Below are 27,759 nucleotides of genomic sequence, written 5' to 3'. Positions count from 1 at the left end.
AGCCAAGAAGCTTTAAGAAGAGGTATGGTTATTGCATTAGGAATGTTGGATCGAAGTTTGAGAATAATTCTCAAACTGTAAATGCAATCGATACAAAATAATTTTTCCCTAAGAATTTAGAGAACCTTATTGTGATTAGATTAACACAGAAACTTTTTCGGGATTGATTTGCGCAAGCATTCAGTGATCTTGCCACTCAACCAACTCTGCTAATCTAACGAACTCAATATTTTCTGGTATTCTTGCTGATCTTCGTTTGTCCGTGTGGACCTTTTCCGTTAACTCACTGCCACTAGTCTTTAGAGTAATAGATTATTAGCAATAAAAGTAGTAGTAATTAAACGTTGGTTAGGTAAGGTTAGTATAGAGTTTGGCACAGAGTCAGAAAAACCTAACCTAACCTAACCTAACCACATTCCACTAGTGGTAGTGAATACGGAAAAGTATATAGTAGTTCGGAACAAAGTCGTTGAGTAAAATAGAATAAAAACCCGCTAACATTTTTAATTCACTGAACACTTGTTGATTTGGAAATATTTAACCACTACATAGCCTGAATATAGCCTGACCTAAATTATAATGTCTACTGAAATGGGAAGAGTGACTGATGACATCAAGCCCAAAAGCGCCCGCCTATCACCCACACAACCAGAGTACCACAAAAAATAAAACTGCTTAGTCCGTTTTGCCCACCCTGTCTTAAAAGAATATCGCAAGTATTAGATAAAACTCTACACGCCTCTGAAAAATTACAATAAACAATTACGGTTCACAATCGGATTGGATTTGGTTTAGAAGACGGGTCTATAACACTCATAATTTCCAAATTGTCTATGGTTGTAACTTTGTACAAGCGGAAACAACATATTTTAATAACTTAAAACACTTTACAAAATTATTATCCAGACCATTTACGTGCCTGGGGTCCATTGTTTCTGGTAACGATAAAATTGACTGTGAAGAAGGTTTTAAATCCTTATTATGTATATTTACACATGTATAACGAATTTTTTTCATGCCTTTAATATTTAACCGTGTTTCGACTTCAAATATTTTTTTGTAATTTGTATTTGAATATTTCTGTAGTTAAAAATTACCATAAATACCTTATGGTGCCATTCAGGTGCAAAGAAAAAGTGAACAAAATAAAATAATGTAAAATTAAAGTGTGGAAGCTGAAAAAGGTATATAAATTCGCTACTTTGACAAATTATTGGATCGTATTTTACTTTCTAATTTTTGAATGACACTAAAGTCGAATCCACGATGGATGAAATGTAAATATTACAGCAAGGATTTACAACCCCCTCAACAGTCTTTGGACAGGTCTAGGTCAGTTTTCACTGTTCCAATTGTCACTTTACTACACTGAACACTCTAGATGGCCAGAGGGTCACCCATGGTGTCCTGGGGTCAGTAGGGTCTCCAGACGTCCTGTCCTCGCCCGGAGGAGGGAGGGTCGTCCACTCTGGCCGGTAGTTGTGAGGAGGTGAGGAGGTCTGAGCCAGGCAGGGAGTGGTGAAGCTGGGAGTAGAAGAGGGAGGGAAGCACAGGATAGTGGGAGGGGTAGGTGGTGGCGGGGTTGTGATGATGGATGTGGTGGTGGTGGAAGGTGGTCGCCCCGTGGCCGTTGGTCTGGAGGTCGTCGTTCCCCACGGGTGACTCTGCCGTAGAGGAGTCGCTGAGTGACCGAGGGCCGCTGAGGAAGTCTGAGGCAGAGTACCGGGGAAGGGTGGTGGAGTTGAGGTTGTTGTGGAGTTGCTGCTGCGGCCCGAGGAGGTGCTGGTCCAGGTCACCCACTGGGGCGGCGTCTCCCATCACTACAACATGAACAACTCAATATCAGAAACTACTACATTTGGTTTCAGTTCAATTTCATAAAATGCGATGACCAATCAGCTCTTCACAACAATAGTTATCCTTGTATTTGAAAGTCCAAAAAATATTTGTTTTCAACCATCTCTTTTTTCATGTCCGTGAGACTACTGAAGCTTTGGATATTGATTAGCATTATTCAGGTCAGTTTACATCAATGTGTTTGATTCTGTGGTTTAGTCAACGTCTATAAAAGAATAATACTCTACTTGTTGTCAAACTAAAAAAATACTTACAATCCAATAAAAAGTATGAAACCAGCTATCGGTCCCTAAAAATGTAGTAATTCCATACACAATGCAATACGTAGAGTTCTTAAATATATTTCTGACTTATTTAAATTACTTCTTAAGTAAGCTACTTAACGATAGACATTGCAAGACTCACTGGACGATGTGGTGGAGGAGGTGTGGAAGGTGGTGTTGTTCTCGTGGTTGTTATTCTCGGAGTGTTGCGTCGTAGAGAACCCTATAGCCGGCGTGTTGAAGCCCCCCGTGGCGGCACAGCTGCTGAGCGTCCCAGCGCCGAGGTAGGAGGAGTAGGGCGTCGTCGCGCCGTAGCCGAAACTGGAGTAGTGGTGCGAGTTGTTCAGCCCGAACTGACTCATGTCTGGAACAAATATGATCAGGTCATAAATGATTGATGAGTAAGCTTTGAAACTGTAAAATCGAAATACTAAGGGTACAGAGGCAGCGACAAGTGAAAGAAATTTAAATGACTGGGAATAAATACAGGAACAGAATTGTGAAATGTATTTACAAATGCTATCAAAAGTCTCTCTGCATATCCAGTCCAATGCTCTAGTATATCATTACCGACACTGCCTTACAAGTGTGAGACGATGGATTGATGTAGTCAACTGGAGCCAACCATTTAGTATCTCTTAGAAAATAAGTATCACTTCACGATACTCTTTGAATATTTTGCAAATTTTAAGTTTATAATAATTGACAAAACTAAGATTTGATGTATTTTATAGAAGATAAGCTTTGTATACCTCTTGCGTATTTTTCGCACAGTAGGATTTAATAGTATTTAAAGGAAAAATTTAGTAATTAAGTAAATATAAAAGAGTGTACTCCTAAAACTAGTACGAGCCCTTCCCAAAGTATAGAGCACGTTGATTGTCAGTCGGCCCACCCACGTGACGTCACAGGATGTCATTTTAATCAACTCTGCAGGCCAGACCGACTGCGATGCATTTTTACCACGTTAAAAGCGCCGACCGTAGTTTTTAATATCAGCAAGAAATGGAATTTTCATATTGTCGTTGATCAGAATTCCGCTGATAAAATATAAGTGAAATTTTTAATCAGCGCCGGTGACATGTCCATCCGTTCACATCGGATTTTTCGCGTTTTTCCGTAACAGTTTTAATGAAAATATTCGGCGTCAGTGCAGTAAAGGATTTGGTAATTAATTGTTTTTCGCCCCCGGCGCTATCGACGCTGCAGTCTTTCTGCAACTCCTGACATTGATTTGTCCGCAGGCGTTCGTTCTGCTCGGGTTGTGTTGTTTATGTGCGGTTTCCATTGTTTGCATCCTGTTGTATATGTTCCAGTTTCGAATAAATCCACGGCCATTAGTTCCAAAATTAATCGCACGAGTGGTGTAACGGCTTATTTTAATGGCGCCTATCAAAGCCTTCTCGTGGTTGCGATTTGTATCTCTATCAGTTTACAGTTTTGAGAATCGTTAGCAATACTGTGTGGTTTGGTATTTTGGGAGTTTATAAAGTATAAAACACCGTAATGACTAATATTTATGGGTTGGATCACGCATATTGATATTTGTTACTAGAAAAAAACTACACAACGTTAAAATAAATACAGTAGGCTACTTTAAACGTGAGATATTAATTTCTTAGCAAACCTGATCATTTCTACATTCTGTATTTTAGGACTGATTCCCTGTGTGAGCTGTAGTATTTCACTTAATTAAATCATATCATAGCATTGGCCATAATATAATCTCATTGTAGTGAACGAAAAAATCCATAAGTATATAGTACATTTTAGCTAAATGTTCGCTCATCGTAATCTGATGGAGGAAGACACACGACAAACAAGCACACAAATCTTTATACATAATGAAGTGAGGCTGAGTCCAATTCTCCCTTTTAAGAACGGCACAATCTAATGCTATTGACTGGGACGGTGGCGTCGTCCTGTGATCCTATTACTAGGAGGTCACGAATTGTGGATATTTATAGGCCTGCACTGTGGATGCTATACTTCTCGGTGTGGATTAACGTCCACTCTAGTGAGTACTACGACTATCCGTACTACTATCCTGATAGTTAGACCAATTTGTTAGTTACAAGGGAAAATGTGTTTCGGATTCCACTATAAACGGTAGGTTCCTTTAGTTGCCATTGGCTGTATGGGCTAAAAGCTGTGTCTAAGGATCATGACCTTAGTCACTAACAAATCTTCAAGATCGTGTCACTCATCCTTCACTCATATTTGGGTTAAAATACGCACATAGTGGCGTCCCCATCATAGATAGTTGATTGAATGATTGATTGACCTTATTATTGTTGCAAATATAAGTGCTATTTCCAGCTACTCACTCTGACAACTAGACATGGTGGGCATCCTGAACGCCAGGGAGTCCGTGGTCCTCTGCAGAGGGTCGAGAGCGCTGCCGAAGTGTCCGGAGAGGAACGGACGTTGGCCAAACGCGAAGTGGAACTGTTGTTGTTGTCCTAGAACAGAAAGCACTGCATCAGCCTTGCCAACTGTCCCCAGGTTACGTCACTAGGGGTGGATAGTGATACGTCCAGTGACGTCATCGATATACAAACTTACTACTTAGGATGAAAAAAAAACAATTATACCTGGATAACTGAGTGGTTAAGGTGTTTGCTTAACATTCAAAAGGTCACCACTTTGATCCTAGTAATAGTAGTCCTCGAAATTTGATCATTACAGTGCGTTCAAACAGCCGTGGCACCTGAGGGATTATGAGACCCCAAGGGTCTCCATGGGGTCTCCTAATCCGTCAGGTGCCACGGCTGTTTGAACGCACGTAGTTCTTAATGGTTCGAAAGACGAGTGCATATAAATTTTAAATACACACCAAGATTGCTTTGCCATCTCAAGGGTAGGCCTAATTATAATAATGATGGTAAGATTTTCCCATTCAACATTATCAAGCTATGTCAATTTTGAAAACTGATAATAGTTCTCCAAAACGTGATAAAAATTGAAGAAATCTATGAAAATACGCAATACCTTACTGTATGCACCACGAAACCATATTCAGAGCCCAGTAATTTGTTACAGTTTGTGTACCCGAATTTTTATGTTTCGAATCTGAACCTAGCTGACGTTGATCATTGGGCTTCCAAAAGATGGTCATGACAAATTAAAGAGATGGTAGACAGTAGCAAACCTACACAAGGTATCTCACTCCATTCTACACCCCTCCTCTAAGGCCCGTCCAAACCGAAGCGGGAAAGCGGCGGGAGCGGGAAGGTGGGACGGATTCCCGCCCGGGATTTTAAAACACATGGTGTTAGATGTGAGCACATACACTAGAGCGGTCTCGCAGCGTTTTTCGACCGTCCCGCTGGTTTGAAACATGTTGGATTTCCCCGCTCGTACCGCCGCGGGAACACATGGTTACATAGCTCATTTGGTGACGAGACGTTAGAAAAGATGCTGTTCTTGAATTTCCTCATCTTTTATGAAATCCAGCAGTCCATCAAAACATGCGACGGTCATCCTCAAATAAATATAAAACCTCCTTTCGTATTTCCTTAGATCCGGCATAAGGGTTGTACTCGCCAAATGTATGTATATTTAGATTGATTTCATGAACCCAAACAGATCCCCGTCTTGAAGCTTCATCTTCATCTTCCGCTGTCGCTAGCAAGAGCACAGCTTCTTCTTTTACATTATTACGATTCATGACATGAACGCATAAAACACAAACATTCACTTAACACAACCACTCTGTAGCTAAGATGAAAATGAACTGAGAAGTCGTCCTGCTTCCCGCAGCCTGCAGCTTCGGTGTGGGCTACCTCTTTCCCGCCACGTATCGCTGCCGCTGGATCCCGCCGGTCATTTACTCCCTTCCCGCTCCCGCACCGCTCCCGCCACTTTCCCGCTTCGGTTTGGACGAGCCTCTACTCGTATTTGGGTTAAAATACGCACATAGGTAAATGAATATGAAAGTAATATGAATAATAATTTGATAAATTAAGGAAGTTTCTTCTTGTGATATAATTCTGCATAATTCAGCACAATATTGATCTAGTCACAGCAATCGGATAGAGGACTAGAATCTATCCTTAGAGACCAGGGTACGATTCACGCCAATCACCCACAAATGTCAATATTAGATGTATTAAAGCCGAGACCCAGTCGTTTGGAGACCATTCTCAGCTGTAGAAAGATATATCTATCATGTAGAAAAAATCAGTACTGTGAACGAGGATAACTGTCTAATATTGGATGAATCTAAATACGAGAAGCAATGCGATAACACGATCAACTTAGTTGATAACCTGTGTGATGAAGCAGGTCCTCGAGAGAGGATAGAGGTAGAGTGGCTACTTGTAGCATCTGTAGCAGATCTCGGTAAACACTTGAACTAGCCAACCCAACTGTTGGACTGTAGCACACTCAAATCTCCGTTGGAGACAGTGAAATGATCGTGTAATAAATTCACACTTAATTTATTTTCTAGGAAGAAGTGAAATTTTTTTATCCAATGTTGTGATTGATAATCCGAAATTTTTTTAAAAAACATGTGTTGTGTATTAATACCTAAAGATTGTAGGGCATAATGTACGTAGATATAATAAATACGGCTGTAGGAGAAACGATTGTATCGTAGATGGGTCTTAAGAGCGAGACGAAAATATGGTGAGTCAGGTCTTGAGAGCCTTTTTAGTAAATGCATAGGAAAATGTGTCTATGGTAAATTTTAGGACTGTATGCATCTCACATTCTTGTACAAATCATATTCTCTAGGTAGTGGACCTACCTTCCGTAACATCACAAAAGTCGCAAAAATACTTCAATAACGTCAACTTGTCATCACCTAATATAAACGTCACACAAGGGTCGTGGGTAAACCTATCCCGTGTATTTAGCAGCTACAGATTTCCTCCCCCAGACAGGTACTCACGGCCAAGACACAAGACCGAGCCAAGTCTCATAACTCACTCTCGCCGCATCATCTCACGTAAGCCGAGCTCATCTTACAACTGAGCCGTCGTGAGTGACGCGGATTACGTAGTCTAAGACTCAACACGCCGCCTCCGACAAGCGCCCCACCACCCCCACCACTGCCTCCACCGCCTCCACCACGGGATGTAACCGCTGACTAAAGGGTAACCTCTAACCCGAGGGGAGTTGGCGATCTCTTGTCATCGAGGTTCACCATGAAACACTATCATCAACTGACTAGAGGACCCCACCTCGTAGGAGGTCCCCCCTGGTTTGGGATCTGAGGAGGGAGGAACCTCTGCACTGACCAATTACTGATATTTTCAAAAAAGTATTTTCCACTAATTTTTTATGATTACAGATCCATTCAAATATTGCCAGCTTATGATATGATATGATATAGCGCACCTGAAAATGGCAATTATCTAAAAAGTGAATCCCCATTAGGGCTTCGCCCCCTTCACGTAATTGGGTATTGCACGGGATTTATTTTGCCTGGGAAAGTTTTGGACCCAATTAAACTGCGCAATTTGTGCACTGGTCCTCTCCTATTAAACTTAAAATAATGGATATTATCTAATAGAAAATTAGTGAGACGTTTCACTCTGACGTTACTGTATCTGGAATGTTGGTAAGTCTTATAAAAATCGATCAATTAAAATTACATACTATTACACAGGGAAATTTTTTGAAAAGATATTATTTTAGGTAGGTATATTATGCAGTACTTTTAAATCATACCAGTTCAACGTATGGCTGACTGATGAATTTTATCACCAGTTTGTCCTAACATTATCTGTCATGACAGTTAGTGGGATAAACTTCTTAAAATTCAACACGATATAAAGAGCGGTTATTGTTTACCTTAGATTGCATTTCACGCCATTCCTTTCAAAGGTTGAGAGTATTGTTGTCTATAGGCTCAAGTGGTGTAATTATAGTCTTGCAAAATTTGACATTAGCGATGCTGTGAGTTCGAATCGTCACCTAATACGTAAACGTACGTTGTACCGTAAACGGTGTGGTACATCGATAGCTCACCCCTTAAAACGTTTATTCCGAAACTGGGCTTGGGTAACCCACTGGTTTACTTCAAAGCTCTGTAGCAATCTCTTACGATGCATCGATAAAATAGTCTTATTGCAATTAATTAAAAAATTACGATTTGATAAATAATATCTAGACTATTGAAATTCATAAAACCTCCCGTTAAACGCACTCTGTCTTTACCCACCACCCGTTATGTGTAATCGTTGCGACAGCTGTTAATTTATCGGCAATGGCGAAGCTGGGGAGGTTCTCACAGAAGGGAGGCGATTTCATTAGAAAGTTGTAGGCTTCAGAAAGTTGTGACGGGCCACCACAGCAACCAGCTGTTACTTCGCACCGCTCCTCTCCCTCTGTCTCTTCCGTAGTATCGAGCTGTTAATAATCGATATAGATACGAGACTGGACACCTTACTTGGAAACACTGAGAGTAGATATTGTGAGTAAAAGGCACTACACAAATCGGAGCTTCGACGGAGACGTTAGGGGTCGGATTGCTTAGGAATATTTCGTTAAATCGATAAAACTTATTATAATCATATTTTACTGCACTAGGGTGTATTTTTGTAGTTTTTAAACCTTATGAGAAACATTATTTTCCTGAAAACGTATTCAAAACCCCTGTTTCTATTATCAGTGGTGTCCAGATTCGAACCTCTAGTATTTCCTATACAAAAATCACTTATTGTATACTTAGAGTAAGAAAAAACACCGTAGGAAAAAACCAGCAGTCTTCTATATGTATTTTTGAAGACCCAAAGAATATTTACGTGAACGTAAAACGACTTGAGTGTTGAAAGGTCCTCCAATCCTCGCAGCTCCTTTACAGCCGTAGCTCTAATCCTGCCTAATGCTGATCAAATCCGGTCAAGTCCGAGTGCTTTCTGCCGCCATTAATATTTAGCGTAAATCAGTCCCGCACTAAGACGGCTGCTTTGCATGCGCTCCAGCCTGAAGGTCCGGCCTAATTAATTAAACAAGCGATTCATTAGTGATTCACCCTTCACTCCAGCAGAGAACCTCACTTAATCCTTTCCTCCCTCCCCTCACGCGCCCTTAAACCTTAATAGTATTGCTAGCAACTGCTACCTTCAATTTGCTTACATTTCCTGAGCAAAGAGCCTTGAACCACCTTACTGCTTTGATAAGGAATTAATCCGCCTTTAACTCTACCAAAAAGATCCAGAGCGAGTGAATGCTTCAGATCGCACTTTAGGATTGAAATTGTGTAAACTATTTCAAATACACGTAAATATGAGCCGTTATTACACAAAGTATGTTTAAGCTTATTTTATTATTAGGTGGCTACCACATAGGGTTGATTTGTTAAACAAAAAAGATTTTCTGGTATGTATAATTTATTTTGTCATTGGTCGGTTAGACAAATGTTTTATCGAGGGGTGACACTAATAATAATCGCAAAAAAAGAGAAAAGAGATATTTCAATTATTTTTTATTATAATATTCATGCAATATCGTTTTAATATAAGTTAAATAATATTTATTGCCAGTCAATATATATTTGGATTTTTTTATGATCGTTTACGTGTACTGTATTAGTTTTGATTTCTAACTCAGTTTGATCAAACGAAAGAATTGCAAAAATTAATTATTTGATCTTCTCCCAAAATATATCCTTTCACATTGGGATGTTTGAGGTTTTAATCACTAAATTGAATGTGCTCGGTTACAGAGTCATGCAGGTCTACTGTAGGTTTCACGGTGTGGGTTAGAGGTTACCCTTCAGTCAGCGGTTACATCCGGCGGTGGAGGTGGTGGAGGCAGTGGTGGGGGAGGTGGGGCGCGTGTCGGAGGTGGCGTGTCGAGTCTTAGACTACGTAATCCGCGTCACTCACGACGGCTCATTTGTAAGATGAGCTCGGCTTACGTGAGATGATGCGGCGAGAGTGAGTTATGAGACTTGGCTCGGTCTTGTGTCTTGGCCGTGAGTACCTGTCTGGGGGAGGAAATGTGCAAGGGTGGAAAGGGACCATATGTATACAATGTTATATGTTACCCAAGCACATTAAATAATCTAACACAGATTATTGCCGATAGCGAATTTCCCATATAGGGAATCTATCTATCTATATATTAATAGGCAAGCATGTTTCTTTAAAACCTTTTTTCTCAGCTCGTGTGCATCGCAGGGAAAATCTACGCATACTGTTGGAAATATATTTTCCTGTAGATGTGCAGAATGCTTTTAAAAATTAAAATAGGCTAACAAATAAGAACAAAAAATGATTTTGAAAACTTCAAAAAATTAACATGGACCATATGGGTTGCCATGATGGTGACGAAATAACAACAAAATGTAAACAGAAAATCAAAACAAATGGAAGAAATTCCAATCACATGTTTTTTTTACAGTGTGGGGAGAAAATAGAGAAGTCTGTACATTAATAATTTTTGGTCGAGTTTCGACCACAGGACGACCACTAGTAAGCTATTAATGTAGGTTTCATGGTAAGACCTAGGCCTGGGACCGGTTTACTTTTTCGTTTAGAGGTCCCCAGTGGCCAAAAAAACCCTCCGCACAAATTCTTAATGAAATGAAACATACTTCATTCTATCAAAAGCACTATAATTTTGTTACACAGAGTTGTACAAACAGATGGGTTATCCCCCACATAGGCACAGCCTGTGTGTGGGGAATGTACTTCAGCAGTAGTCAAATATCTAATTTCATAGAAAAATTCATTAACAAATAAATTATTATTTTACATAGGTACTTTTGGAAAAAGAAGAAAGATTGCACATTGAGCTACTACAAATAAAAATTTTTATAAACTATAGAACTAGAACTATAGAACTATAGATATAGAAATTATATTTTGACGTAACATTTTAAGCCTATTATGGTATAAACGATCTTGTTTAATTCATACACCGATAGTATGCTGCTGTTATAGTGTTATCTTTTTTCACACTTAAACTTTTAAACTATTAATAACTGGAAGGGAAAATTTTCGGAAACTTCTGCGTATTTTATATCCTCATAAACTATTATCATAGTATGAGAACTTATAGATGAAATAGAACTTCAACAGCAGAATTCAATACAATGCACTTCACTTCACTATTTTCTCCTATTAGCTGATCCATGTAGTTTTAGATTGAATATTTCAGTATCCAAATTTAAATATATACTTCACAACCAAAAAGAATAGTGGTAAGTCAACAACATCTACGAATGGCTTAAACGAGAGATGCTTTAGAGAACCGTACCAGTATCTTTGACAGGTAAATTAGCTTGCAGACAATCACAACAAGTTCCACGAGATGTGCACGGAGTCAATCACAATAAGGTGGTACATATCTTCAAAGACCTTCCTTGTTGTTTACTAATTGGTTGACACACGCTGTGTATTAGTGTGTGTGTGTTAGTGAGCGTGTGCTGTATTGTGTGTGTGTCTGTGTATTAGTGGGCGTGTGTTGTATTGTGTGTGTGTTAGTGTCGGCAACTCTCAAAGCACCATGTTTACTGTCGGTCTATTAATGTCTCTTTATTGCCTGTAGCCCCCGACAAGTGTGTTTCATTAGACTTGCCCATCTCTATGAACGTACTTGCACTAGGGTAAATAGCCTAGTAACCAACATACTATCAATACTTATGGAGCGGTTGTATGAAAACTGAAGTGGCGATCCAACTAATAGTGGTAGTTGTGTATTTCTTTGTAAAATTTGTAATATTTTTACATTTAGTAAAGGGGTGCACAGATAGGTTTTGAAAAGGGTTACCAATTAATTTATACGAGAGGTCGTCCAGTGGTCGAAACTCGACCAAAAATATTTAATACTAGCTGTAACCCGCGGGCTTTGCCCCGTTTAACTTCTTAATTTTCAAGATGATCTCGTTCGCATGGCTCAATCACGTCCTGGTTGAAGTTCGTTCGCTACGCTCACTCACCTTTAGGTTGGAGCTCGTTCGCTGCGCTCACTTGCCTTCAGGTTAGCTCGTTCGCTACGCTCACTTGCCTTCAGGTTAGCTCGTTCGCTACGCTAACTCGCCTCCAGGTTGAAGTTCGTTCGCTACGCTCACTCACCTTTTGGTTGCAAATTAGCTGTTGTCATAAATGTAAAAGAAATAATAGTGCTGCACCCTGTTGGTAATCCTTGTAACTTTAATGCTATTGAACATCATAGAACAGAACCAACTTGTTTAATTGAAACAGCTGTTAAGATTCATTACTTCCATTTCTCATAAGGTTAACATGGGAAACTCCAGAGCCACTGGGGCGGAGCCGATTGGACGGATCGCGAAATTGATGGTGTATAAACCTATTCCATGACATTCTACACGTATGTACCAAGTTTCGTGGCAATCGGTTCAGCGGTGTCTGAGTTTATCACTGCCAAACAAATACATATACAAACATCCTCTTTTATACTTATAGATAAACTTACTCACTTCTCTATTTTCACCCCACACTGTAAATAAAACATGTGATTGGAGTTTCTTCCATTTGTTTTGATTTGGAGTTTCTTCCATTTGTTTTGATTTTCTGTTTATATTTCGTTGTTATTTCGTCACCAGCATGGCAACGCATAAGATCCATGTTAATTTTTTCAAATTTTTAAACTCATTTTTTGTGCTTATCTTTGAGCCTATTTAAATTTATAAAGGGATTCTGCACACCTACAGGAAAATAGCTTTCTAACGGTATGCGTAGATTTGCCCCACCCCAGTCAGCATAAAAATTGTTGGAAAAGAAAATAAATTGTTTCAAAATTGTTTCAAAATTGTTTCGAAATTGTTTTAAAATTGTTTTAAAATTGACAAATTTGGAATTTTGTCTATATTAAAATGAGTTTAAAATTGTTGTACAACAATTTCAAAATTGTTGTACAACAATTTTGAAATTGTTATAAAATATTTTTGAAGTTGTTTTAAAACAATTTTGAAATTGTTTTAAAATTGTTGTATAACAATTTTAAAGTTGTTGTATAACAATTTTGAAGTTGTTTGAAAATTGTTTTAAAATAGACAAATTTGGAACTTTGTTAGGGTTAATTTCTATTTGAGTTCATAGATAATAAGTACGCCTTATAAGCAACTAATTAAATATAACATTAATTGATTAGTTTACTATCAAAAACAATGGTGAATAAATAAAAACAAATAAGTATACTGAAATTCTTCTATTTGAAGTAAACAAATTAAAAAAAGTAGAGAAATAATAAAAACACAGTCTACTACATTCTGGAAAATAGAAATGGGTGCATGGATATAAAAATAAAATATTCATGGACAAACTTTAAGTACTCTACCAGCCAGCACAGAATAAATTATTATCTTTTCAATTGCAAATTTAACATTCATATATAGCAATCATTAGTTTGCCTAGGCCTAGACCTAATTATTTAGGAGGGCTTGTATAAACTAAGTAACAAACAATGAGGTTATAATAGCAGCAAATTATCATCATTCTAGTTTATAAGATTTAGATTGCTTAACGCATACAACTCAATAAATAAATATGGGGAACAAAAAAATATTGAAACCCAAACAGCCAACAATAAAAGACAAAGATACATGAAATGCAAGGATATGATTTTTTGAGACCAAGTAGGACTGTGTTATGATAAAAAATTAATGCAAACAACAATGCTCGTGGTTTTGTCAATTGAAAGATAAAATGTCCATAAAAGAGGATTTAACTTATAAAATAACACTGTATATTAGTTCGAAGTTTAATATGAAACCGTAAACAGTTTTGAAGGGAGTAGGCAACGGCCAGCGGCAAATTGAATCTTCAAGATGAAAGTACAAGTAAGAAGTTAAATTTAACAGCTAATATAAAACTATTATTCCCATGATCAAAAAGGTTTGGGATCTAATGATAATTACCCTAGTAATAAATAAATAAGTTGTCAAGGAATGACAGTGATACAACTTTTATGAGCTTTGCTACTGAGTCATAAGTTTTTTGAAGTACTTGACTTGATGTGATTGTCGAGATAAAATATTTATGGCTTTGAGATTGCTAATGTGGTTTCTATTGCATAATTACTCCATAGATTACTATGACTATTATGATTACTATATGATGACTATATAGATTACTATTAAAATGATGAAAATGTAAGCAAACATTTTATAAAAAACCTTTTATGTTCTTCTAACAAATTTTTATATCATACTTAAAATGGCCCACACAATTATTTAAGGACAATTACCACTAAAAATTACCCATATTTACTAAAAACAGTACATTTCAGTAAAAAAATAAGTTCATTCCCAGATTTCCCGGTTCGTAGACACTCTGACAATACATTATTTACACATCATTCAAGCGTCGGCGGCTTCACGATCCTCATCTTCCTGTTCTTCAGGTGCTCTTTGACACCCTGCCCTAAAATTATAACACACAGATTAATATTATATTTCGTTACTAGGGACCCCTGAATGTTTACAGCTGTTACGTTAAGCAAATGGCATTATAGCAAAAGCTAGTCTAGAATGTTGACGTCGGCAGCTTGACTTAAAAAAAATGAAAACTTAATTTCAAAAAAACTGAAACCCTAAACTGAAATTGTGCCTTTCACATTCCCTAGTTCTCAGAATTATCTTTCTTTCGACACAAAAATAGTGAAAATCTATCAAGTGGTAGATTCAGAATCGTGAAATAAAAAAACCCTGTCAAGTATTAATGATTGTTGCAGTATTTGTCTGAGATAAATAAAATCACCTGAGCTTTAGTATAACAATATAGCCTACTATCAAAACTGAAGCATCCGGAATTAAGAGAGAAAGCTAGTAGCATATTGTTTTGTTAGCCTATGTTTTTAACCTCACTAAGTGAATTTTGTAATACAAATTATCACACTATACATACCCTTTCTAAGTCTTTGATTTTAATTGTGTCTGTGGCAGCCATGAAGCAACTGATTTCTCTATTTTGCTTTGTTCAATGTTGGCCCATCTCTTTTTCGTCATTTCTTCAAAAAACAAAATGCATTTAATAGAACATTGCAAAAAAAATTTCTGCAATTTTTGTGGAGTTAACATTTATTAAAAATTATATAAAAAAATGAATAGCCTAACATGTATGTTTGCGCTCAATATTTTTTTATAATTTATAAGTCTACACATATTTTAAAATAGCCACTTTGTTCTAAATTTTATAAGGATTAGGCCTACAAAAATATAATAATATAAGGAAGAAAAATTGAAAATAAATAAGTTATGGGTGAAAAACAGATTTCGTACATTAAGCGTTAGCTAAGAATGCATAGCCTAATCATAGCTAGGAATCTGGCCGATAATTTACATCAATATCACTACCTACTTCTTCAGGATCATCAACCAGCCCTTCAAAATCACTTTAATCTTCTTATAATTAAATTCTTATAATTTTAACACTAAGACAATGGAAACGTTTAATAAAACACATCAGTCATCGGTGGTTAACCAAGCTGTTTACAAATACGCACGTCAGCTGCCTGGTAAAATATTTTTGGAACTAAAATGAAAAGCGTCTAGAAACATACATCAGGAGAAAGCTTAGAATCTGCCGAAAACGATACCAATCTTGATCCAGTTCAATCTGATTAAGTCAGTCCCAGAGCCTTCGCCATAAACGATGTTTGTGTGTCGCAAAAGCGACGCATAACACCACGGCGGATGTGTTGTGCATCGATTACGCGATGCTTAACACTCGGAGGGCTAAATTATGAGTTAACCAAGTTTCAAGGTCTAGTAAGTTAACATATTTATAAACTTAACTTATAGTTGAAAAACCCCTGCAGCCCTTAACACAACAAGTTTAAAAATAGGCTAACTTAACTTAAATCAATCCCTAGCTGATGTAACTTAGCTAGGCCTAAGCCTAAATACCTAGTCATATTACTTTTAAGCAGTTACCGCATTAGGCGACAGGCCCTACAATGTCATTTTCTATTTGAGTTGGGGACGCCACCTAAGTGAGTAATTCAATTCAATTATGAGTTTATAAACTTAATGTTAGATGTCTTGTGTAAGTTAGGTCTAAGTTATTTTAGTTTTGGTTACTGTAAATCCAACTGTATCATTTAGCAACGACCATTTACTAAAAACCCAACGGTAACTTACAGTTTCAGTAACATAGCCTGTTATATTTATGAGAAACAAAAGGAAATTCATAAGAGTTTGCTCACATAGGCTAGGCCAATTCTAGAGATGGGCCATAATCATGTTACCTACCAAATACCTATCAAAGTTATTGGTTAACTTAGACCAGGAACTATTGGAGTACCTCTATTTCATTTTAGGTTAGGCCTATATGTTAGTTTAGAATAACTGAATCACCACTGACTGAAAAGGCCTAAGTAAGTTATAACTCACCTTGTTTGCTGCTTAAGAAGCTATGTAGGATAAAAACAGTAAACTTAATGCACCTAATAACTTTTAAAACAAACAAAATGCCGTGATGCCCATCAGCCCGTGATCATGATCAAATATCAACATCAACAGACTGGAGACTGCTGTAGTCAGTGAACTGCGAAACTCTGGTAGAGTCTAGAGTAGATGATACTTGTAAGAATGTTAAAACTCATCCAGTATACTTATACAATTACAAATAATAAATAATTTATTTTCACTACTGTTAACCTGTTGTTATTAACCATTAAACAGGGGTGCCCATCCCCCCCTAGACTCATGACGCACCCCCCCCCCAATTTAGCAACAACCCCCCCCCCCACCATAAAGGATGTACACAACAAAATGAGAAACATTATTCCCCCGCCCAGCACTATTTCTAAAACTATAAAAGAAGTTTTAAATTTTTTTTTAGATATTTAAAATTTAAACCCAGTTAATCTATATAAATAAAGTTATAGTTTTATCTGTACGTTGCTCAGAATTATACATATTTTTGGTTATTTTTACGTTTTATACATTGAAGAAGTTGAAACATGTCTTATCTCAATTTATGTCCGTCTGCCATGGCCCAGAAGGCATTTAGGCCTACTCTAAAGAAAACTAGAGTACCGATTATGAATGAAAATGAAATAATATTTTTTATTTCCCATTAATTACATACATATAAGTACATTGTTTTTTCTTTACTTAAATATTATACAGCAAACATTATCAACTAGATTACAAAATAAAAATTATATACTGTAGAAATAAAGCGAACAAAAGTGTAAAAAAAACAAATACCTACTACTGTATAACAAAGGAAAAAGTCTACATAGGCAGGGCCTGTGCGTAGGACTCGTTGCGAAGAGGTTAATTTAGATGGGAGGTGAAAAATGTATAAACAAAAATAATTCGTATAATTTAAATTTTGTTATATTTGTCTTGCTTGAAACTGAATTTTTAGTGTTCTGGCATTAAATTGACGATAAAAAAAAACTCTTTGTGTGATTCTAATGGTTTAATTGTATTTACAGGATTGGCGAGAGTGTCCTTATAGCCATTAAAATATGGCCTCACTATTTTGGAAATAAAAAAACGGACGATCAAAAACCCACTTTTGTGTGATTTTTCTAGTTTATTTTCTCCATGTTTACTACATACATACGTCATTTATGAAATACTAATAATCTGTTAAGAGAAGACGTCATATATGAAATTACAAACAGCTGTTTTGATAAAGATTCCTTTTTCTAGATGTCATTGATATGTTTACATAAATGTTGTTTACGAACACTGTGTAGGCCCTAACCATTTCCGATCACGTTTGTAAGCAAATCCAAAACCAAGTGAGATTAATAACCGCGTGGCTTTGGCTTACATAACGGGTTTGATTTATCACGGGTATAATATGTAACTGTAAATGAAATTAAATAACTAGCCATCATCCAGGTCGGGAACCGGAGATTCTGTGTTTCAAGTTGTACTTGAATTTTGATTACCTACCGCCTACCGGGAAAAGACTTATCTTTCTATATAAATAAAATTACAGTTTTATAAGTCACCTCAATTTAAGGAATTTTTATTGGCAGAATATCCATATAGCGTTCGTAACCTTTGCTTAACGAATTGTCAGCGTCTTTCTCTTTATAACGATCCCCTCTCCCTCCCTTTAGAAACATTACAGCTCCTTTGATGAAAATGAAATGGAAACAACGCTTGCGCCAACAATCGTCTGCTCCGTTTTACACTTCTGTCTGCTGTGCGCTATGTTACAACAGATTTCAGATACAACAGCTGGGGAATGATGACGATATAATGCTTAGTAAACTGTGATTGAGTGATTAGTAACCATGTTAACTTTAGTAAGGCTGTGATTGGGCAATGAGTAGGCCTAAATATGGCGACTTGTTGAATTTGCGTATGAATTGAAGAGAAACGTATTAAAGAACAGAAGAACAAAGAAAAAGAATAACAAGATTGTTCTCATTACATTTTTTTTAAGAGTGTTTAAATTATCTCTAAATATAATTTTACACTTTTTTTATTACTTATCTATAAATTCCTATGCTGTGATACAGCACCTATCGGTAGCCTAACTCTGTCTATCATGAGATGTACCTTATAACAGGTCCCTTTAATATTTACGTTATTTATAGCAATGAAGTGTTTGGCTAGTTATTAGTTGAGTTTGAGTTAGCTATACTTTTAAACGTTGCCGTTTGTACAACTGAACCAAGATAAATGATTTGAAATTTACAATAAAATTGTTATTGCACAATAATAATGATTATGCAATATGGAATTTCGTTTATAAGAATGCAAATCGTATCGTTAATGGTTGTTTACAGCATTTTAATGGGTTTGTCATCTTTTATACTATATTGGATTAACCGTATTTTCCATTACTCCCCCTCCCTATTAACTCAGGTAATCGAGTATCTACACAATAGTGTAAAGTATTGTAGCCTATGCTACTTGATTGTATTTTAACGAGCTTTATGTCAACAAAGTGTTCTGTGCTAAGTCCCGGTGTAGCTGGACGTGTCTGTACCACGCGTTATCTTTTATCTATCACAGCAGTTAAGCTATTCCGTGCGCTCCCTCTTAGATCTCACGTCTTGCTAATCTTGAATAATAACTTTCTATACGAATCCTAAACCATCCTAAAATCCTATTTTAACTAATTAAATTCAATAATATAACTATTGTCATTAATTAATCTACTTTCTATCTGGCGACTTCGTAATATATTTTTGATCGTCGTCATGTTGAACACTGTTGCAATTAGCTTTAGCCCCCCCCCAATTTGAATTTTTTGAGCCCCCCCCAAGAATTTCAATGACGCAGTCTGCGTCACAGCCCCCCCTTGTGGGCACCCCTGCATTAAACTTATACAGGCCGCGCAATTGATGGTCTAGGTCTAACTTGAGTTTGGCAGTCTGCCCCTCCTCCATGACTCTTTCACTTGATTTTACCACTATCGTACTGTATTTTAATCAAAATCGCGGGGAGCTGTCGTTGCTGACGCATTGGCCACATACAATGAATACACAAACTAGTTTGTGTATTCATTGCCACATACACACAGCACAACACACTGACTATTATCCTACAAGTATAAGTGTCCCATAAGGAAAAATAGAAAAAATGTGCGAAAGATTTAAAATTTGGGCGAAAAAACACGAAAATCATTATAAATCTTTTTACAAAACAGACCATTTCAAGATTATGGATGGCCATTGTAATTTTTGTAACTTATATTACTGAAAGGAAAGCCGCTTTCATAAATATAATATCCAGAACATTTTGGTTTTATAACATTAATTATTATTTTAATGATTTTTAGAAGTTGCATTTAAATTGGTTTAAAACTATTTTAAGACTGTTGTAAACTTATATCAATACAATTGTGATACGTGTTTTCGAAACATTATTAAAATTGTTTCAAAACTATTTTAAAACTGTTGCAAACTTATATCAAAACAATTTTGATATGTGTTTTCGAAATAGTATTAAAATTGTTTCTAAACAATTTTAAAACTGTTGCAAACTTATATCAAAACAATTTTGATATGTGTTTTCGAAATAGTATTAAAATTGTTTCTAAACAATTTTAAAACTGTTGCAAACTTATATCAAAACAATTTTGATATGTGTTTTCGAAATAGTATTAAAATTGTTTTAAAACAATTTTAAAATTGTTGCACACTCATATCAAAACAATTTTAATATAGTTACTAACCATCTATATTAAAACAATTTTGAAATTGTTTAAAACTTATATTAAAATTGTTTTATATCCAAACTTATTTTGAAATTGTTGCAAACTCTTTTAAAATTGTTGTACAACAATTTTTTTGGCTTTTCAACAATTTTTATGCTGACTGGGACGATGCACACGAGCTGAGAAAAAAGGTTTTAAAGAAACATGCTTGCCTATTAATATACCTTCTACCTCCACGATACCAACTCAATGGAATTTAACTTGGAATGAAAACATAGACTGAATCTTCGATTTCAGATATGAAATTTTTTATACAAACGTAATTCCTATGTTAGAGCCTGAAAGAGTATATATCCTGAAATATAATTAGCAAGGTTCAAATATGCTGAATAAATAAACAAGGAAAATTGATTGAGAACGACTTCTATCCATTGTTCTAAGAGATATGCATAAAACACTGATTACAGCATCTTAGCAGAAGAGCATTCGGATATTGTTAGTTTAAATAGTGTAAAATTGTTTAAGACATAACATTATGGTATTTCATACATAGAAAGTGCTGTATACAGACGTCAAACTTGTAGTGTAGAGCGTCATTCACTTTGAGTTTGTTAACAGTAGCTTAAAAAAAAAACTAAAAACGCCAGAATAATATTCCGCCACCTAGCTGTTAAGCTGGGTGGTGTGTTTACTGTATTTGTTTGGTATAGTGTTCAGTGGATAACATCTTCCCAACTATTGAAAAAAACCATGTCACCTGCAGAAACTCTAGTGAATAAAAGTATGATTTTTATCGTTGTGACACTCATGTACATGAAGAACATATTTACATATATACATTATATACATTGAAGACATATTTTATCAACTATTGTTATCTATAAGCAACCCAAAAAGATAATTTTCAGTCAAAATGTACCATGATTGATCCCAAAACCACTATTGTACACAATTGTCATTCCAACTGCAATTTGAGTAATTCACCCAAGACGTATATACTGTAGGAAATTAGTTTCTCTGGAATGGAGCATCTACCCTTCTACTGTCATTGGCGTATCTTGAAATGTTTAATAGCGGGCATCCCTTGAATCTGTGAATTACAAGGGTCTCCCTGCGTGTCGTGTATGTACGTGTGTGTACGTGTGTACACGTTATACGCATGCAAGCGTGTTTGTATGTTTGTATGTGTGCGTGAGTGGCGGCGCGGCGCTGTAGCCCTTGGGGCATGTTTGGAAACAAGCTGCAAGATTTACAAACATTCTTCTGTACAAGAATGTGCCGCTGTCCGCCCTCCTGCGTTGTAATAAATCCCCAGCTATTATAACAGCTAGGCTATTCTGTATGGTAAATAAAGGATTCAAATTAAAATAATTTATAGTTTTGTTAACTTTTTACTTTAAAGCACAATAAATACGTCAAATAACACTTGTAATAATATATTTACACTTATACTGTTTAATCACAAGACGGTAAATACATATAAAAGATGTTAATGGTTATCGATTTCGATTGGACACTTTGATTGGACCACTCCAATCGAAATCGATCACCACTCACAATCTTTTATATGTATTTACCGTCTTGTGAGTAAACAGTATAAGTGTAAATATATTATTATTAATAGTGCTATTTGACGTATTTTTGTCCTTTCAGGTAATTTAATAACATGTACGATGCTGATAAAGAAGTTATTTAACCTTTTACTATAATATTTTCATTGATCTGGCAATACGTTCGACTACATTTACTGAATTTTAATATCACTTGCTTCCACAAAAGGAGGTGTTAACTCATAAAGCTAGAAGTATTAGTTTAGCTAATAGATCATGTTAATATTTATAAGTAGTAGCCATATAAAAACTATAACATAGACTGAGCATATTCCCTTTAAAATGTACCATCCTTATGGATAAACTGGAGACAACTACAAGGTATGCTTATGCCTATTGCATAAACTTATTTCTTGTCTTAACCAGATTTTGGCACTATTTAATTGAAATAACATATTCTAATGTATGTAAACAAAACTGCTTATGCAATGGTTGGCCTATTACAACCAAAAACATAAATCACTTGTCATCCCTAAGGTAAACTCTTTCTTCAAATATTGAAACCATTAATTTAGTGTACATCAGCGAACTTAAAGGTTAATACGAAACACCCAATAAAATATGGGTCAGACTTAACAATTGGATGAAAGATCTGCTTATAAAATGCTATAATGATACCGAATTACAATTGAAATATACACTACAAACGGATGTTGAGTAAATGCTATCAAACGTTGTAAGTCTTGACGGCGAAGACATATAGTATTAAACAACTACAACAACAAGCAACAACAAACAACAGTAAGCAAATAAGGTTTTTATGCACTCTTCTAAGAGTATTAATTTCTAACATAAATATACTTATGCAAAAATATTCAACATAATACGAGTATACCCATACCGTGTGTACTCTCTGCACAATATCTGGCGCCAGATTACACTGCAACAACAGCTGGACGATGAGGAATCAACGATGCAATTCTATTTTAAATGACACGCTGCACGCTGACTCCCCAAACAGCAATTTCAGAAGCGGAATATTTGTGTGTTGATTGTGTTGCAATTGGGTTTTCGCGGGAATCATCAGCTTCTTTGGCCGACCTCTAATATCCGGAAGGACCCGCAAACCCGGGTTATTTACCGACCGCGACGCCATATTGATAATTCGCGGCTTTTCGTCATCCACAAACCACGGTTTCCTAAATACTTTTCCCCTTTTTCTCGTTGGTTCGTTGTTTGAACTTTTTCCAATACAGAGAATTGTATCCTCACTTTGAAGTAGTGTATATGCTTTTTAGGTTATTTATAGATGGACGTATTGTTGAAATGGGCTCCGGGATACTAAGTCGTGTAAACGTCACATTTATGAAAGTAATTGGCCATTGAGGGGGATTTGAACATGTGACTTCAAGTCATAAATCTTGCACTCTAACTACTACACTAGGGATTCTCAAAATTCAGTAGTCAGTCCTTCTTGTAGAGATGCGTCAACTTTTTAAACAAATTGTATATTTAGGTATAGCTATTGTGTCAATAGACAAAGGAAACAATTTCTCAACCAATTTATGAATCTTGTATCGGCCTAAGCAACAACAAATAGGAACGAACACAATTCGTGGAGTTTTACTACTAAATACTTAAATTGTAGTGTTTTTTAAATTTCTATTAGCCCCTTAGTATTTGGAACATTAACAATGATTAATTATTTAACTTTTCATCCAATGGGGATTTTAGGCAAAGGACTGATAAGTATTGAATAATTCTAACGAAGCAAAAGTCAGTTAAATATTCTAGACTATTTCCATAATTATTGTAAACTCACTGGTCTTGGACCTAGGTTCCCGGGGTCCGTCCACGGTGACCTTGATGGCCTTGTTGTAGGTCGTCACTTGAGGAGGGTTGCAGGATATCGTGATAGTCAACGTGAAGCTCTTCCCTGTAACACAAAACTAAAGTTAAAAAAATTAGAAAATTCAGTGACTATCTTCACTTTTCCAAAGACGCTATGCAAAAACTTCCCTGTTAAACCCACAAGATTGATATCATAGCATTTAACAAAATGTAGTCACTATCGCTAGAAAAGTAGCCGAAATACTACCTTATTTTGACTTGTTTCTTATGTTACTTATGAAACCGTTGTTTTAATGCTGCTATTTTCTGAGCAATGACTTATTGAAAGCTGGGCTGATATCAATATTCACCCTGACGGTAAGAACATGTACTCATAGTCCTACTCCACGAATAAAAATAAAGTGATGTGTTTTTTACTAGACTTGAGGTAACCCGGAGTATCGACAAAGAACCTATTTTAAAATAAACTTAAACTTAAGTATATTTACTATATTTTTTAAAACTCGCAACCCGAAAAAGTGGCAAGTTTAACAAAATTTCTCAGATGTTGTAATTAATTATTGTAGATCTTATCATGCTTGGTTAAATTCATCATTCTACAATGCATTGACTATTTTCAATGCTAGTATAAATATAAGATTTTAGATCTGTGGCAGGAAAAGCTACTAAAATACTATAAGTAATGACGTCTTTTTATGACAACAATTTTGTTGTTGTAAAAATTGAAAAGATCAAAATGAATGTTTTTAATTTAAAATATATATTTACCATTGTACCCCTAAATGTATGATGAAATGCTTTTATTTCACATGTTTTAAAGAGTTCCAATAAATCGCTTTCTGCAACATTTAAACATTCCATTATATTCCTTTAGACATCAATTTAACCACTACTACTGAGATTATTCCTACATTATTTATAAATTACGTTAGAAAATGTTGACTACCTTTAGAATAATTTAATTTTGGTTTAGTATCTAAAATATATTTTTAAGGCCGAACAAAAATTAAAATTTAAATACAATTGTTCAAAGAAAATATCACAAAAAAATCTATTACGCACAATTAAATATTTCTAAAAAAATATATAATTATCAGGCAGCATTCATTTTAGATTTTTTTTATAATTAGGTTGTTAAAACATTTTTTCTTACTTTGTGTCAAAGAACTCTTTATTTTTCTATCTGTTTTTAAAAACAACGCGGGTGACACGAACCAATGGCCCGCATTTTCATCCCCGATGCAGCCACAATAAACGATTGGGGTGCAATGTATTTGTTTAAAAAATGCTTGTTGGAATTCTTTCATCATTTCCTCTTTGAAAATTTGATTTATTCCGACTCTGATGTTCAAATTTCTTTCATACCCGAGTACTTCTTTATCAATTAATTATACTTGTAACGGACTTACTTCACTCTATACTTATAATAATTTACTTTACTTAGTAGGCTACCATAAACATGTGTTCACCTGTTGACTGGCTCTAATTAAAAATATATGGAAATGATGGTTAGGATATAATTTTCTGGGATCTTTACCGATCAACATGTAAACATATATGAATGGAATTGTTTGGTTACTGTGTATGTTTTGGAGGTTGGTTCCGTTCGGATCATAATCGAACCGCGTATTAAATATCTACTATATGATTTACATAAGGAGTAAACATGATGTAAATATTTCAGTAGATGGTTTTAAATTAAACATTGAGAACATAGCTAAAGTAACTTTAAGTCTAGTTAATTTTTTCATTATTTATTTATAGTGAGGTTTCGACAAAGGTTGATTGAGAGTTTACTACTTTTAAACATTATTTAATATTAAGCATTCTGATAATGTCTAATTATCTCTTTGTTTTTGTGAACAAAACTCCTGCATTATTTCTGGACCGATTGTAAAGTTTGAGGTGTCAAATAATTCGTCTCAGTTTGTAGTTTTGCATAAAGGTTTTAGAATTTAAAAACTCTTACCCTAAAAGGCAGGTTGTGTCCATTTTGTGGCCGTCCATTTACCGGTCAAGGGTAAAATCGTAAAGGGCACGAGACGCTCTCAAAGGTCGCATTTCCCCCATAAGAATTACATTGAAAATAAATTTAAAAAGAAAAACAGCTGTATATAAAAAGAAACTCACCAGCTTTTTGGGAGTAAATATTGATGTTTGTAATATTTAGGAGGTTACAGACAAATCTAAACAGTCAACCAGTTTTGTCCTGAAGAACAGGCAATTTCTTGAGTTTAAAGGAGAAATATTGAAAACAGGAGGATGAGACAATTAATAGGAAATCGTATACGTATGAGAAGAGTAGGAGAGGCCTGGACTCACAGTAAGGAATCCAGGTACACAATCACTTTGGGAGATGAATCATCTTTGCCAGTTATGCTAAGCAACTTATTTTGGAAGTAAAAAAACCCATGAAGAATATACACATCATGTTGTCACAGTGGTAAAGTAAACCTATCTAAATTCAGATCAAATAAATACATGCAAGAAATGTTTACTGGTAACAGCTTTAAGTCGGGAAACATTTGTGAAAAAAACTTAAAAAACACTAAAAAAATAAGGCCGGGTCCAAAAAAATCTAAAATATTTTTACAAGAAGCGTTTATTATTTCAAAGCGCTATTAAATAGCGTGAGTATTTCAATTAGTTACATAAGCATTTAGTCGGGTCTTTTAAACTTATCGAAAATGATGACTGTTATTACTGTAGTTTTAAAATAACTTCTCGGTACTTAACAATTGTAACAGGTACAGTATTAGTGATTATGTTTATCACAGAGTATGATCATTTCTTAACTATAACTATTTGTCTCATTCAACACTAGGTGGATTGTTCTGGTTTTAATACTCGATATTTATAACTTACCGCACCCAACAAACTGCACTTATTTTCGAATGCCTTTTTAATTTTAATAAATATATTTAAAAAATCCAATACCAACTTTTAAAAGATAGTGTTTGAGTAGGAGCTATTCAGTTTCTTATGTCAAGTGTAGGCTACATGGTGTTTTGCTTTCAAAAGATAAATTTCTGGCTATTTTTACTAAAGTAAAATCTTCAACACGTCCTATTCTTAAAACAAATCGGTGTAAATATTCGGCCTCCACAACGAACAGAACAAATAAATAATATTCAAAGCCACATTAATACTAGATTGAGCGCAAAGTATTAACTGAATATTTCAATATTAAATTATATTCAAATATTCAAAGTTTCAATTTTAGGTATGAGGTAAGATATTTTAGATCATGATTGTAGTATATATTTAGCAAACTAATAGTAAACCAATTTTAAAGTTATTATAATTATTATAAATTCTGTATTCATATTTTAATCTTTAATAACTTTTTAATGTTAGTATTTTTATTTTCATTTAAATTTACAAGAAGAAAACACTATTTTACATCAAGTGTATAACAAACTTTTCCACTTAGCCTCTACACAAAAAACATGACAATGTCCATTACCACTACATTAAAAATATTTAATAACTGTACAAAACGTCAGCGAAAACCTCAAATAAAGTGCGAGCTGCGTTGATCTGTGCAGTCGGAGTTATTAAAAGAGTTAATCAATGGACGTTTTTCCATTAAAAGCCATTCGGCTCAATAAAAGTGTTTAGTGTTTTGTGTGAGAGTGTGGTCGGTGCAGTGTGGCGACGCTACGCTACACGTCACCATGGTTACCACCCCCTGTACCCCCTCTCCACACTAGTAGGACATCACGAATGACACCGCTTTTCACACGGCCCACTGTCGGTGTATTGGTGACACGGTTTATCAATTTTTGTTTGCCAATTTTTCACCGGTAACACAACCTTGTTTTTCAGTTGGTCAAACGGAAAAATAATAATACTGGGACGTGGCGTTGTCCTATCCAGCTGTGGTCACGAATTGTGGATATTTATAGGCATGCACTGTGGATGCGATACCTGGGGTGGATTAACGTCGCTAGAGAGCGCTACGACTATCCACAGTACTATCCTGATAATTAGACTGATTCGTAAATTACAAGCCAAAAGTGTGGTTCGGGTTCCACTATAGTGGAACCCAATATGCGCCGGGCACTTATGGCCCGGCGCATATTGAGACGCAGTCGGAGCAGCGCAGCGTAGTGCAGCGCAGGGCAGTGTTTTGTAAACCACATGTTTGCTAGGAAACGCGCATATAATGGAGCAGCG

At 35.7% G+C, this 27,759-nt stretch overlaps 1 protein-coding gene and 1 long non-coding RNA gene across 2 annotated transcripts in view; both read right to left on the bottom strand.

Annotated features, from left to right (window-relative positions):
• Window positions 1–1,157: 1,157 nt before the first annotated feature.
• Window positions 1,158–27,759, bottom strand: part of LOC128989538 (runt-related transcription factor 3-like) — a 69,458-nt gene continuing 42,856 nt past the window's right edge. The window contains exons 2-5 of the mRNA XM_054411436.1: window positions 23,552–23,665; window positions 4,448–4,597; window positions 2,263–2,484; window positions 1,158–1,820 (exon numbers count right to left, since the gene is read on the bottom strand). Coding sequence (XP_054267411.1) covers window positions 1,414–1,820; window positions 2,263–2,484; window positions 4,448–4,597; window positions 23,552–23,665 — 893 coding nt within the window. The 3' untranslated portion in view covers window positions 1,158–1,413. The remainder of the gene's footprint in view (window positions 1,821–2,262; window positions 2,485–4,447; window positions 4,598–23,551; window positions 23,666–27,759) is intronic.
• On the bottom strand, window positions 13,254–16,540 carry LOC128989709 (uncharacterized). The gene is made up of 3 exons (XR_008490466.1): window positions 16,435–16,540; window positions 14,948–15,050; window positions 13,254–14,464 (listed from the first exon to the last, which is right to left on the bottom strand). It is a non-coding gene; the product is annotated as an uncharacterized LOC128989709 (long non-coding RNA).

Source organism: Macrosteles quadrilineatus, unplaced genomic scaffold (genome assembly GCF_028750875.1).
Source record: "Macrosteles quadrilineatus isolate MER2022 unplaced genomic scaffold, UCM_ALF_1.0 Scaffold_3__2_contigs__length_128488019, whole genome shotgun sequence".
In the NCBI taxonomy this organism is placed as follows: Eukaryota; Metazoa; Arthropoda; class Insecta; order Hemiptera; family Cicadellidae; genus Macrosteles; species Macrosteles quadrilineatus.
This window is presented reverse-complemented; position numbering and strand designations above follow the sequence as displayed.